Source organism: Desmodus rotundus, chromosome 6 (assembly GCF_022682495.2).
Source record: "Desmodus rotundus isolate HL8 chromosome 6, HLdesRot8A.1, whole genome shotgun sequence".
In the NCBI taxonomy this organism is placed as follows: domain Eukaryota; kingdom Metazoa; phylum Chordata; class Mammalia; order Chiroptera; family Phyllostomidae; genus Desmodus; species Desmodus rotundus.
This window is the reverse complement of record NC_071392.1, coordinates 101,506,047-101,518,681: the sequence shown is the minus strand read 5'-3', so window position 1 is coordinate 101,518,681 and position 12,635 is coordinate 101,506,047. Positions and strand designations below refer to the sequence as shown.

General features: G+C 43.6%; 1 protein-coding gene across 3 annotated transcripts in view; it reads left to right on the top strand.

Annotated features, from left to right (window-relative positions):
* Window positions 1–12,635, top strand: part of PTPN1 (protein tyrosine phosphatase non-receptor type 1) — a 61,698-nt gene that overhangs the window by 29,128 nt on the left and 19,935 nt on the right. For 2 of the 3 annotated variants that reach the window (XM_024559883.3, XM_045195001.2), the window contains exon 2: window positions 10,666–10,756. The exons of the other annotated variant lie outside the window; for it this stretch is intronic. In XM_024559883.3, coding sequence (XP_024415651.2) covers window positions 10,666–10,756 — 91 coding nt within the window. The remainder of the gene's footprint in view (window positions 1–10,665; window positions 10,757–12,635) is intronic. 3 annotated transcript variants of the gene reach the window in all.

Genomic DNA, 12,635 nt, shown 5'->3' with positions numbered 1-12,635 from the left:
AAATAATGCAGTGTTTCACTTTTTTCTTGTGTTTGATGTGTCATGGTACACAGTACACACAGTGATACACACCAACTAAATATGGGGGGGTTGTCCCAGAGCCACCCTGGCCTTTTCTCCTTGCAGAAGGGCCAAGTAACAGTGTTCGTTTCAATGACAGAAATACTATTGTGGGGGGCTTTAATTCTCTATATTTTAATCTCTTGCGTTCTCCTTGATCCTTAATTTGCTAAATAGCTGCAGAGAATGAATCTAGCCTACATTATCTTCTTAAAAAAACAAAACAAAAAACTACCTAACTGTCATGGTTCAGTTATTTCTGAAAGATAGTAATTTATTCATTCTGAAATTTGAATGATCAGATGCAGCTGCGTTTTGTCACCATTTGAATTTGGGGAGGGAGGAGGAGGAGCTCTCTGTAATGTAGAGCTGAGCTGCTGCAACGGGCACACACAGAGGTCACCCTGAGCACAGGGGAACTGGTAAGCTGACTGAACCAGCATGATGTGAGACTTAGAGGCAGTAAATGGGCATAGTTGAAAATTGTAGGGAAAAAATTAAGTCCAGATGGGTTAAGATTAAATGTTTTTAAAAAAACAAGGAAGAATACCAAGGAGAAAGACTTTTTCTGTTAGAAGCAATAAAGGAAATTGCAAAGGAAAAGGTCAATAGGTTTGAATACATAAATATTTAAAACTACTTTTAAACTTTTTATCACCCAGATAGTGCATATGTGCTGTAGAAAAAACTGGAAAACAGTGGAAAATAAAAATCACTCATAATCCTGCCAACTAGCAATAGCAGCTCTATAGTCACTGCATTGACCGTTTTGTGACCACCCTCCCACACTTTAATTTCCCACACTTAAGGTTTTTCTGATGTACAAACAGGTAAATGGGACAAGAGGTTTCCAGCATAGACAAAGAATTGATGGTGTTAAAATATGTAAGGAGCTTACATGAGTAAGAAGAACACATTCTCAAAGATCGGTAGGCACAGCACAGAAAGAGACAGACCACACTGCACGGGCATTCGCCCAGCAGACGTAAGCACAGACTAACGGCGGTGGGCCCCCTGATTAACGTTGTGCTTACTGTGCACATGAACAGCTGTTAGAGGGACACGCATGTCGCATGTCGCCTGTATGTTTTATTTCAACCTTTTGAGGCATAATTGAGATACAAATTAAAATGCAGAAAATATTTTTCTTCTTGAGTTGAACTTTCAAGAATAATGTAGGAGAATGTATTTTGGGGATGGACAAATGTTTTTTAAACAAGACACTCCAAAAATAGCTGGCAGTAAAGGACAAGACTGATAAATTGAACTACATTGAAATTTTGCCACACCCGGGGTTTGGATGGACTGAAGGGACCCCTACATTGAATCTGAACCTTGCTTCCCTAATCCACACACACGGGGTTCTTTGGAAAGCCATGTGGATGAGCTTGGTCACCTGTTTCTTCCCTTCCCCAAGTTGTCGTTTTATTTTTGTGGTCTCACTGAGGAACTGTCAGTTCATGCTTTGGGCGTTGGTCACGTTTTCCTTCTTCATCCCTAATCCCTCAAACGGCGTTACAGAGAAGTACCTTCCATCTAGAAGGTACTTAGAAAACTGCATCGATTGGTACTCATAATGCAGAAGTCCATTCTTTGGTTATGGTAACAGAATCTTGTTCTGCTTTTAGAATATTAAAGAAATTCTTAACCAAATCTGTTTTCACTCTGACATTGTGAATAGCATGTGGTGTGTAGGGTCCCGTGTCCATCACTCCCCTCCCCCCCCACCCCACCCCACCCCCGAGTGACCACCGAGCTTAGAGAAGCCGACTGGAGGAGGGAAGCAGGTGGTCAGCATGCCGTCTGACTCCCTGGAAAGGAAGGTGTGAACCTCTCACTTCCAGATGTCTGCCATGTGTCCTTAGCTGCGCCCTGTCCTCGGCAAAGTGCTGCAGTCCCAGGGCCTGAGACACTTCGGCTGTCCTTATGGAAAGCAGAAGGTAAACAAAACAGAAGTGAAAGTAGATTCAATTTCTTAGACACTTCTCTTACAGGAATAGTTTTGTGAGTTCTGTGGTTCTCAGCATTTAAACAGATACTGGTTCCAATACGTTTTATTGGCATCATTTACTGTAAGTCTGATTCATTTTCTACCTATTGACTTTCGCCCAAGGTGAAATTCATGACATTAAACAGAAAACATGTGATTAAAACAAACAGATACTATTAAGGACTGTAAAAATAAGGTCTAAAGTCAGCAACACTTGAAAAAGCAATTTTACACCTCTTTGTTAACAATTCGGTTGCATGACCATGGAGTTGTTAAAAATTAAGTAAATGACAATATTAAAGCTCTATTAAGCTGCCAAAAGATACTGTAATTTATTTTGAAGATTCTTTGTCCTTATGACTGTGCGGCTCTACCCTCACCCTGATGTGTCTGGGCTGACAGCTCTGGGGTGCGCGCCGGGGGCCTCTCTGGCCCTGTCCCTCCTCATTTCCTCGTTCTCTCTGTGGCAGCCCTCTGTGCTAGCTCCCCATTACTCATTCTCTGACTGTGTGCAGTGTAGCATTTGCCTTCTCTGGCGAGGATTATTTTTTAAATTTCAGTGACTATCAATTTCATTTCCAAAATCTTATTTGTTCTTCCCTATCTACTTATTCTGGTTGTATTTCTCCCTGTTTTTATGCATAACATTTTTTTACACATGGTTCCTTTATAGCCCTGATTTTAAATATACTTTACATTTTTAAAGTGCCTGACGGGCTATACAATAAGTTGCACGTGGGAGTAGGTTTATTATTGTGTTGGATATCTTTTTCAGAACTAGTTATCTTCTGTTTTTTTGGCTCAAAATGATCTGGTGCTTGCAGATCATTTTTAATGGGAGGCCTTTTGTTTCCTTCTCAGTCGTTCTTGTTCTGTTTTTGAGCCTAGCTCCGTGTCTTTGTGCTTTTCTCCATACTTACTGGACCACTGCTTTGTGTTCAGAGCAGAGGGTGGACGTCAAAGCGTGAAATCAGTCCCACTGTCTGCACCAGATGTTCCCCGTGCCAGCTTCGGGCAGGGGGCTTCATACCTCCTGTTCCAGCGCTCATCCTCTCTTTTGTGGGGAATTCGTAAAGCAATGTGATTGTGCTTTTTTCCATGTCGTTATCCAAATGTGCACAATTGTCCTGTTAGTGATTTGTAACTCCATGATCTCCCAACCTGGGCCCAGAGCAGTGTAGAGATGACCGGCACTCCCTCGGGCTCTGGCCGGGACGATTATTGCACATCCTGCCGCCTTTAAACGCCCCCTGCTTTTGTTCCTTCCTCCCTCCTCTCTCAGGGTCTCTCTGAGCTACCACAGAAGATTCTTAGGTACTTGGCTAACTTTCCAGCATTTTTAAAAGTTCACTACATACCATATTTTTTGGACTATATGACACACTGGACATTAAGATGCACCTAGATTTTAGAGGAGGAAAATAGGAAAAACATTTTTGAAGCAAAAAATGTGGTCCTGCTCCTGCCTCCTGTGACCCTATTCCACCGCCGCCCCCCTAGTCCCCGCCCCCGCGAGCCAGGTACGCTACATTCGGACTATAAGACACAACCCCATTTTCTCCCCAAATTTCGGGGGGGGGGTGCCTCTTATAGTCCAAAAAACACGGTAATCATTGAAAATTTTAAGCCAAAAACAAGGTTGGTATTGGTTAGCGAAATTTTAAGCATTTTTCTTTATTATCGAAGCCTCACAATTTATCTTAAAATTTAACAGTATTGAGTATACAACTTCTTGCATATGCAATATAATAAAACTATTTTTCTAAGGTTTTTGTAGTAAATTATACTGTTCCATTAATTTTCATATATAAAGGATACAGCATTGCTTTCAACTTTGAAAGACATTTAACCTCTGACTTGGATTATTTGTATAGCTCTCATTTGTTATATAGAAATTTTATGTTCTCGTTTATAATGAGATTTATGATTGACAAATTTTGTTCAACACATATTATGTTGAAGGTTTGGTTTCTAAAAGTGTAGACCAGCACTGCCTCCCCCATCTCTGTATCTATCTCCCTATTCAGTGGTGACTTCTGCTAGAGTTCCAGGAAATGTGCCCCGTGTGTGCTCACTTACTGCATTTTAAATTACTGCCTTTACTGTATTTCTGCATTTCCCTTCAATCTAGCTGCCTCTGTCCATTTCTGAGAGCCAGTGGCTTCCAGAAAGTACTAGGTAACAGCTCAGACAATCAAATTAGGGAGCCATGTGCAAAATGGGGTGAGGGGAGCATAGAAGATGTTAAAGGTGTTAAGGGACTTTGGCATTTGCCACAGGCGTAATGAATGAATAAAAGGTGTCGCTGGAATTTTTTTCTTCCTTGGGACTTAAAACATATCACTGTCCGAACTATTTAAAAATAACTCTTTCTTCTTTGAATCCATATTGTAGTATTTTGGTGCTATCTTATCAGGGGGCTGTGTGTCCCATTTATAAAGCAAAATAATACTATTTGTTATTATTGTTCCAATAACTTCCATTTTGTAGCGAGTAAATCGTAACAAGAAAATGGGATTGGACCCGACATTTGCTTAAATGTGTTCCCTTTCAGGAACATTTCTGTTTCATAACAATGAAGCATATTGGTAATAGAATTAAGTACTCAGAGCTTTGGGAGCCTTGAGAACCATTCATTAATTCAGTCAGCAAAATTATGTCGAGCGCTTACTCTGGGCGTGGATGTAAGCGAGGAGGGGTTGAGAGGTGAGAATCCAGACCCTCATCAGCTTCCCACTGCTAAAGGGGTGCGGTGTGCTCTCTCTGCCTCCTCACTTGTCAGAATTTTAAAATGGATTGTGCACTTTACCACAGAACGAAGGCGGGACATTCAGCCAGTTGTGAGACTAAAGAGAAGGGTGTTAAAACCAAAACTGCTCTGCGCAGCCTACCGAAGGACTTCCTGTAAACACGAAAATATCTCTGCAAGGTTGTACTGGCTTTTTTATGCCTCTGTGTTTTCTAGAAAACGAGAAATTTCAGATCAGAAATTGACAGCTTTTCACCTGTTTGACTTTTTGCCTAATTGGGTTTGGGAGGTATTTGAATAATGGATAATGAGCTTTCCGGAACAAGTGCAGAAATTAATTCACTCTGGGCATGAGTTCATTCTGTTACCAGAACTGTATCATAAGCATGTTATCCCCCCGTGTTAAATTGGTGCCCTCCCATCCCTGAAATGCTGGGGTACATTTGAATGACTCTTGAATTGTTCTTTGTTTTTATTTAGAGGATGGTTCTGGGAACCTGTTCCATGGCAAGTTTATTATTTCCTTTTTGGCTTGGCTCCTAAATGTATGCAGCATTCAACTTCTCATCATCAGCTTTAAGGCTTTTGTTCTAGTTTAGTTTGTGGAAATTTTACATACTTGGTGGGCTAGTTATTCTTAGATCAGTATAATATAAGATCTAATAGGGATATTTTATGCTTGTGAAGGAAGTGAGCAATCTCCTTTTCCTATAGCTCTTGGAAAGTTAAGCCTACCTTTGATAGTTTTAGAATATAGAAATCTTGTTTTGCTGTAATTCTGTATAAAATATTATGGCATTGTAGTTTACTTTCTTCTAAACCACTATTGGTAACTACCTTTATTTTTTTTAAGATTTTTAAAATTTATTTTCAGAGAGAAGAGAAGGGAGGGAGAAAGAGGGAGAGAAACATCAACTGGTTGCCTCTTGTTCACCCCCAGATGGGGACCTGGCCCACAACCCAGGCTTGTGCCCGGATTGGGAATCAAACCACCAGCCTTACAGTTGAGAAGCCGGTGCTCAATCCACTGAGCCGCACCAGTCAGGGCAGTAATGACCTTTAATTTTAAAGATAGTTTATCACTCCTCAAGTCTTATCACTTTAAGACTAGAATCTTGGCTTGTTTAAAAACTTAATGAAATATAAGTACTTGCATTCAGAGCCAGCATATATTTCCCATAGGCCATTCTAAAATAAAGAAACACTTAAATGGGTATATTTTATTATTTGTAAATTATACCTCAGAGTTCATTAGAAAACCTTACCGAACTACATGCTTAATATGTGTGCATTTTACTCTGAGTATACCTCAAATTTAAAATCTATGTTTAAAAACTGTTGTGTAAACACCTCTTAATTTTTCCCTTTATTACATGACCTGTCCAAATTTTACTTTCTCTCTTGCGCTCTCTCTCTCCAGCACCAAAAAAGTACATATTAATAATCCTTTGGCTGAACTGAATCACTTGCACGCTACTATGGATATTTGGGTGCTTGTTTATTTAGTATGTAGTAGTGTATCCATATTACTAATTATTTCTTCCATCGTTATCCGGTCACACCAGCTGGACTGACAAATTCACAAGGCAGAGTTTGTATCTGTTGCTAAATGCATCCAAGTAATACGTAGAACAACAGACTGAAGACTGATTTTCATTCCTTAAAGTTATGTCCTGTGTCCCGTGGCATTTCCCTGAAAGTTTAATCTCATCTATAAGAGCTGTGATGTATATGCTACTATAGATTAATTTGTTTAATCTCAGGTGGGTTTATAATCTGTCATTGTGGTTTAAATTATTGGCTTACCTCTAGCATGAGTAAAGAACTCCTCCCAGCGATTTTGTAGGTTTTTAAATAAGTAGAGTAGTAGGATGTGGACTTTTTTTTAAACTTTTTAATCCAAGTTAAATATGCACATGGCTTAAGAAGTCAAACAGCACCAGAACAGGTTTGTAATAAGTCCAGGTACTGGCTTGCCCACCCCTCAGGCCCTTCCCCCAGTCTCTTCTCCCCGCAGGCCATTTACGACTCTTGAGCTGCTGGTGCTAGCATCCGTATCTCTAAGGAACATATTTGAATCACTAATTTAGGCCTTTGTTAAACTAAATTTTCTTTTCTTAAACAGCCATCTCCTGCTTTTCCTCCCCTTTGCTTCCCTGCGCCACCCTCCGAATATGGTGTGCCGTTTAGTAAAACCAACATTATGACATTATTCGCCTATAGCAGTCACAGGTAGTGTCCTGCCGTTGTGTTATCTTTTGGAAAATTTTGCTGCAGTTAATAACAGCCTTGTGCTTTTCATTTGCATTCGTTTTCTTTTTTTGTACCCATTGCTAATTCTTCCCAGACCTTCTTGTAGCCTCTCAGAACAATTTTCCTCAAGGTCACTTAGTGCTGTGTAATAGAAATACAATGCAACCCTTATACAAGGTCTGTCCAGAAGGTATCCAGCCATACAATATGAAAAATAGAGACATTTACTGAAGAAGATACAAGATACAAGAAACACTGTACACAGGACAATGACACCTCAGCCCCCTTCAAAGAAGGCATCTTGGGACCTCACACAGTTCTCCCAGTCACCATCAGCTGCCCTGTCGCATTTTCCTGAATCTCATTGACCGTCTGAAATCTCTTCCTTTTCAAAGGTGATTTTAGTTTTGGGAAAAGCCAGAAATCACGGGGCACTAAATCTGGGCTGTAGGGGGCTGAGTCAACTGGGTGATTTGATGTTACGACAAAAAACTCTGCACGAGATGTGATGCATGAGCAGGCGCATTGTTGTGATGAAGCTGCCAGTCACCAGTGGCCCATAGCGGTGGCCTTCTGAATCACTGGAATAGTTTCCGTGGAAGAATGTTCAAGCTTAACACAAAATCTGATGCAGATTCATTGCTCTGCTCACTCAGTCATTTTGAATGTGATGGCCACACAGTACACGTGCTCACTCAACAGTGTCCACCATCCCCACTGACCAGTACAGTGAAGTCGTCATTGTTCACACATGCGCATTCCAGTCCGCTCTCCTTGGCTGTCAGGTTACATCAATACTGTGTGAACCATTTTCGTTATATTAACAATGGCTGGAGTTTTTTCTGGACAGACCTTGTACATAATCTTACCTTTTCTAGTAGTCACCGTGAAAAAGGTTAAAAGAAGTAAATGAAATTAATATATTTGACTTAACACAATATGTTCAACATGTCATTTCAACAAATAATATTTAAAATATCTGAGACATTTTACTTTCTTTTCTTTAGCACTGAGTCGTCAGCACCCGAGTGTGTTTTATACTTTATGCAGCCTCTCTCTTCAGACTGGCCGGGCCTGCAGTGCTCTCCACGGCCACTGTGTGACTGGTGGCTGCTGTCCGCTCGCACAGAGCGCCTGCGGGCGGGCGCTGTGCAGTCTTCCCTGCAGACCCCGCTGTCCTCTCTGGTGTGGCTGGGCCCGAGGCCTGCCACACAGCTGTGTCATCTTGAGGCTTCCTTTGCCTACCTTTTCGAGTGGATTCCCTCTTCGTGTATTTCAGGTCTTTCCCTCACTTCTCTCTGGTCCTTGTGGTCACAGTTGGTACAGGGACATGTTGGTACATCTGTCTCTGGGTCCTTCTGCTTTAATCTGGCCTGCGTGCCTCCGAGGCCTGCACATGGGTGCTACCCTTGGGAGCTCCTCCCTCCACAGTTTTTGAGTAAATTTCCTTCGTCTTTGCTCTTATGTCAGATTTTTTTTTCCTCGTAAATCTTACATCTTTCTGTTTGATTTACCCCCCCTTGGGTAGAAAATGTGCCCCAGCGGATTGCTGAGAGAAGGAGGCGTGGGTGGTGAGGTTTTTGAGGTCATGCATATCTGGAAATGTTCTTATTGTCCTCTCTCACTTGATTATTGGGGTATACATAGAATTCTAGGCTAGAAATATTTTTCCTCAGAATTTGGAAGGCATCGCTCCATTGCGGTCTAGCTCTCAGTGTTCTTCTGGCAGTCAGAAGCCTTTCTGCTCACCTTTCCCTTTGACGGTCACCTGCCTTTTTCTTCCTGGAAACTTACAGAATATTCTCTTCGCAGGATTCTGGAATGACAAGTCAATGTGCCCTAGTGTGGGTCCGCTTTTGTCATTACAGTGAGCACTTGACGGGTCTGGAAGATTCTCTCGAGCTATTTTTGATGTTTTCTTTTTTGTGTTTTGTTTTGCCTACTTTTCTGTTCTGGTTGCTTTTTTGTTTGTGTGACTTTACTTTCTGAGAAAACTTCTTCTGTCTTTATCTTCTGCCTCTTTAATTAAGCTTATCATTTTTGCTATCTCGTTTTTAAGTTCCAGGTGACATTTTTGTTTATTTTATGTAACATCCTGTTCTTAATTCATGGATACAGTATCTTATCTTTCTGAGTATATTATCTTTTCTTATCTTTCTTAGTACATTAGTATATATTTTTAAAGCTTTCTTTTCTCTGTGGCTTAATAAAACAGGGCTTATCCTATTTATTTTTTTCCTTGTAAATCTCTTTCACGCTAGAGGCTTTCCTCGTACACCTCGTAACCAGTGCTTGTGCTCGCAGGACGGAGAGCTGGAGCTCATAGGCCACTCAGGAGCTCTGAGCGGGTGGAAGAGGCTTGTTCGTGCTGTTCTGGCCCCGGGCCTTCAGGGGGTTGTCCACTGCACACTGTAGTGATGTATCTTTTGGTCTTTACTCTTATATAATCTCGAGAGCACTCTGCCTCCTGATACACATTTTCCAGAAAATGTCCAGGTTTCTATAGACTCCTGAGGCAGCAATCTCCAGGTGGCTGGAGCGGGAAGCTGTGTGTGTGTGTGTGTGTGTGTGTGTGCGCGTGCGTGTGTGCGCAGGGGGAGACCCTATTTGGGACAGCTCCACCCTTGACAGACTCCCCCTGCAGTGAGTCCCACTCCTCTTTCGAGAGGTGGCCCCACCTGAGCCTTTGCAGGGTTCTGTGGTGGAAACCAGGGTGGAGTTTCTGCTTTCCCCAGTGCTGCCAGCTCCTAATCAGTCTGATTTCTAGCTTTCAAAATTCTGTTGCTGGTTTCTTCTCCCTTATTCTCCCTTTGTGGGTTCGTCTTTTTTTTTTAATTGTCGTAAAATATACATAACAAAATTTACCATTATAACCATTTTTAGGTGTACAGTTTAGTGGCATTAAGTGCATTCACATTGTTGTGTGGGTTTGTCTTTTAATAATAAAATAATAAAATACAAATTAAAAAGGAAAGCTTTTCGAATGTGATTACGGTGGTATTTTAGGGGGAAGCGATTGGACGTGTGTCGGCAGCCTCCTAGCCGGAGGCGTGATGCAGGTACTTCTCTCTGGCATTTGGATAGGTTACCGGCATAAAGTGCCTTTTATCTGCTCTTAATACAATACCTTTATAAAAGTTACAGGTGGAACTTGCAGGCCTGACGTTCAAGGCTCTCCAAGGTCTGGCCCACCCACCTGTGTGTTCTAGCCGTCTGTCATTCTGCTCCACGAGCCCGCTCACTGTTCCTTGCACTGGATGTGAACTTCGACCCTGTGCCTTTGCTTGCAGGGTGTTCCCAAGTGGAGTCCCCCCAACCTGCACACACACCTTCCATCTCCTTGCCCTCTTCCCCATGCATCCCGCTCCGGGCCCCATGCCACTTCCTCGCACCTCAGGCATGGGGTTGTTCCTCTTCTCCTTTTCTCTCATGACCTTGTACATGCCTCTGAATCGTCACCTTGAGTTCCCCACACGGCCTGGCTCTCTTTGATGTCTGTTTCTGCACTGGGGCTCCCCCAGTGCCTGGCACGTTGCCCACGCTCAGTTCAATGTCTGGATGAATTCCTGATGCTAGCAATTTCAAAAGAGAACTCTTTATCCTTTTCTTGTAGGATATCCGACACAAAGCCAGTGACTTCCCATGTAGAGTGGCCAAGCTTCCCAAGAACAAAAACCGAAACAGGTACAGAGATGTCAGTCCCTGTAAGTATTCATATCACCGTTACCAGTCTCACTGTTTCTCCTGTGGCTTCTTCTCAACTGCAGGGCTTCGCAGCCGAGACTCCTTTCACCCTGGGGTTTGGTAATAAAGCAACAGCAATAGAGGTTTATGACTTGATTGTTTCCTATAACAAAGACATTAGAGACTTATAGTAATGGTTCGTTTTTCCACCATTGTAGAAGGGTAAGGTTTTAGTTTCTGGAAAATTCAGCTAAGTTCAGAGCACTGTTTTTAGCTTTGACTATTTTTCTGATGAATCATTTTCCTACCAGCTGAAGCACAGTAGAGCCGGCATGATATAACCTTTTCTGGGTGACTCAGCAGCAGTATTCTTGGACCCCGAACCTTGTATTGAACTACAAGGGTGCCCCGTGCAGGCACTCAGGCGTGGGAGCTGCCCACCCCTCCGCGACAGATGCGAGTCAGCTCTGCGTGTCAAGTCCCACCCCGCCTCCACCCTGCCGCCTTCGTGTTTCCAGCTCTCTCCTGCCGTTAGCTCTCAGGCTGACTGCTGGCCTCTGGCAGCCTCCTCTGCCTTCTGAGTACTTGGCTCTCAGTCTGCTGATAACCTTGAAAGTAAATAAGTAAACATGTCAGAGTGTATGTGAAGCAAGACATGCTGGAACTGACTAAAGAACGTGAACTTGCCATCGCCTGGAGGCCACCGAAGCCTCTGTGACTCACCTCCGGGGTTTTTAAGACACTGCTGGTCAGTGCTGGTTGTAGCTGCTGACACCGCCTGTGGCGGTTTTCTCTGCCCGGGTAGAGGACTCTCTCGGTCGTTCCTCAGACAGGCGCTTCCTGCACGCCTCCTAAAGCACACGCCCCCGTGGCTGTGGGTGGTGGCTTTCGGTGCCCTGTGCAGGAGAGCCAGCAGTGCCTCCTGCCCTGAACTGCGCAGCCCAGGTTCCTGGGAGGGGGGTGGAGATGGACCCAGTACGGAGCAGTCTGCCTCTGACTGCTGTCTCAACACCTGCCTGGGGCTGCATCTTGGCCTGCCACTTAAAGCTCTGCCCCCTTTGGGCACATTGGTTTCCTCTGCCTGCCGGTAAAACAGTAGTCACACCGATCCTGTTGGATTGTGTGAAGATGAAACAAAGTAACATCAGCCTTGTAGCCCAGCGTCTCACTCAGAACGTTGGTGGCGGTGGAGCTCGTCATTAACTGAATGGAGGCACCCACCAGCGACTTCTGAAGTGCCGTGTTAGCTCATCGGGTGACAAATGACTGCGCGCCAACACCTGCTACCTCTCGAGTTAGCATGTCTAGGCTGTGGCACGTCAGAGGTCTTGCTTTTTCAGAACTGCCGGAGTGGTTCTGCTGTGAGGTGCTGGCCGGCCGCCCTGAGCTTGGAAGACCCGTGCACTGCGTGCGTCCTCAGCGGTGCCGGGAGGTGCCTTGGTCGCTGGCTTTGCTGTACTTGCTCTGCGTTAGTCGACAGTGTGCTCGGTATTCCTTTTCTACGTCTTTGATCAGTGCTCGTCCAAATGATTTTATGAACCCGTTCTACAGAGGAAAAAAAGCATCCAAAACATTCTTCCAGGGAAGCATTCCACAACATTTCTACCCCCAGTCTCACTTCTCACGTTTTTTCCTTTTTCTCTACCTCCACTCCCAAGTGGAAGATGTAATTTGCATTTAAGGTTATAGGGGAACTGGGGAAAGGTTCAAGGTAGAGAGATTTATCATCTTCCACTTGGCAAATGGAAGCCCCGGTGCTCAGAGGAGGAGCTCTCTGCCCAAGGCCTCCCAGCGCCGTGTGGACCTGCTCGCAGAGCCCGCAATGCCGCTCACGTAATGTTGTTGAGATCTTTTATCTCCATGATCCACGTACGTGTTATCAAAACGATTCAGTCTGTA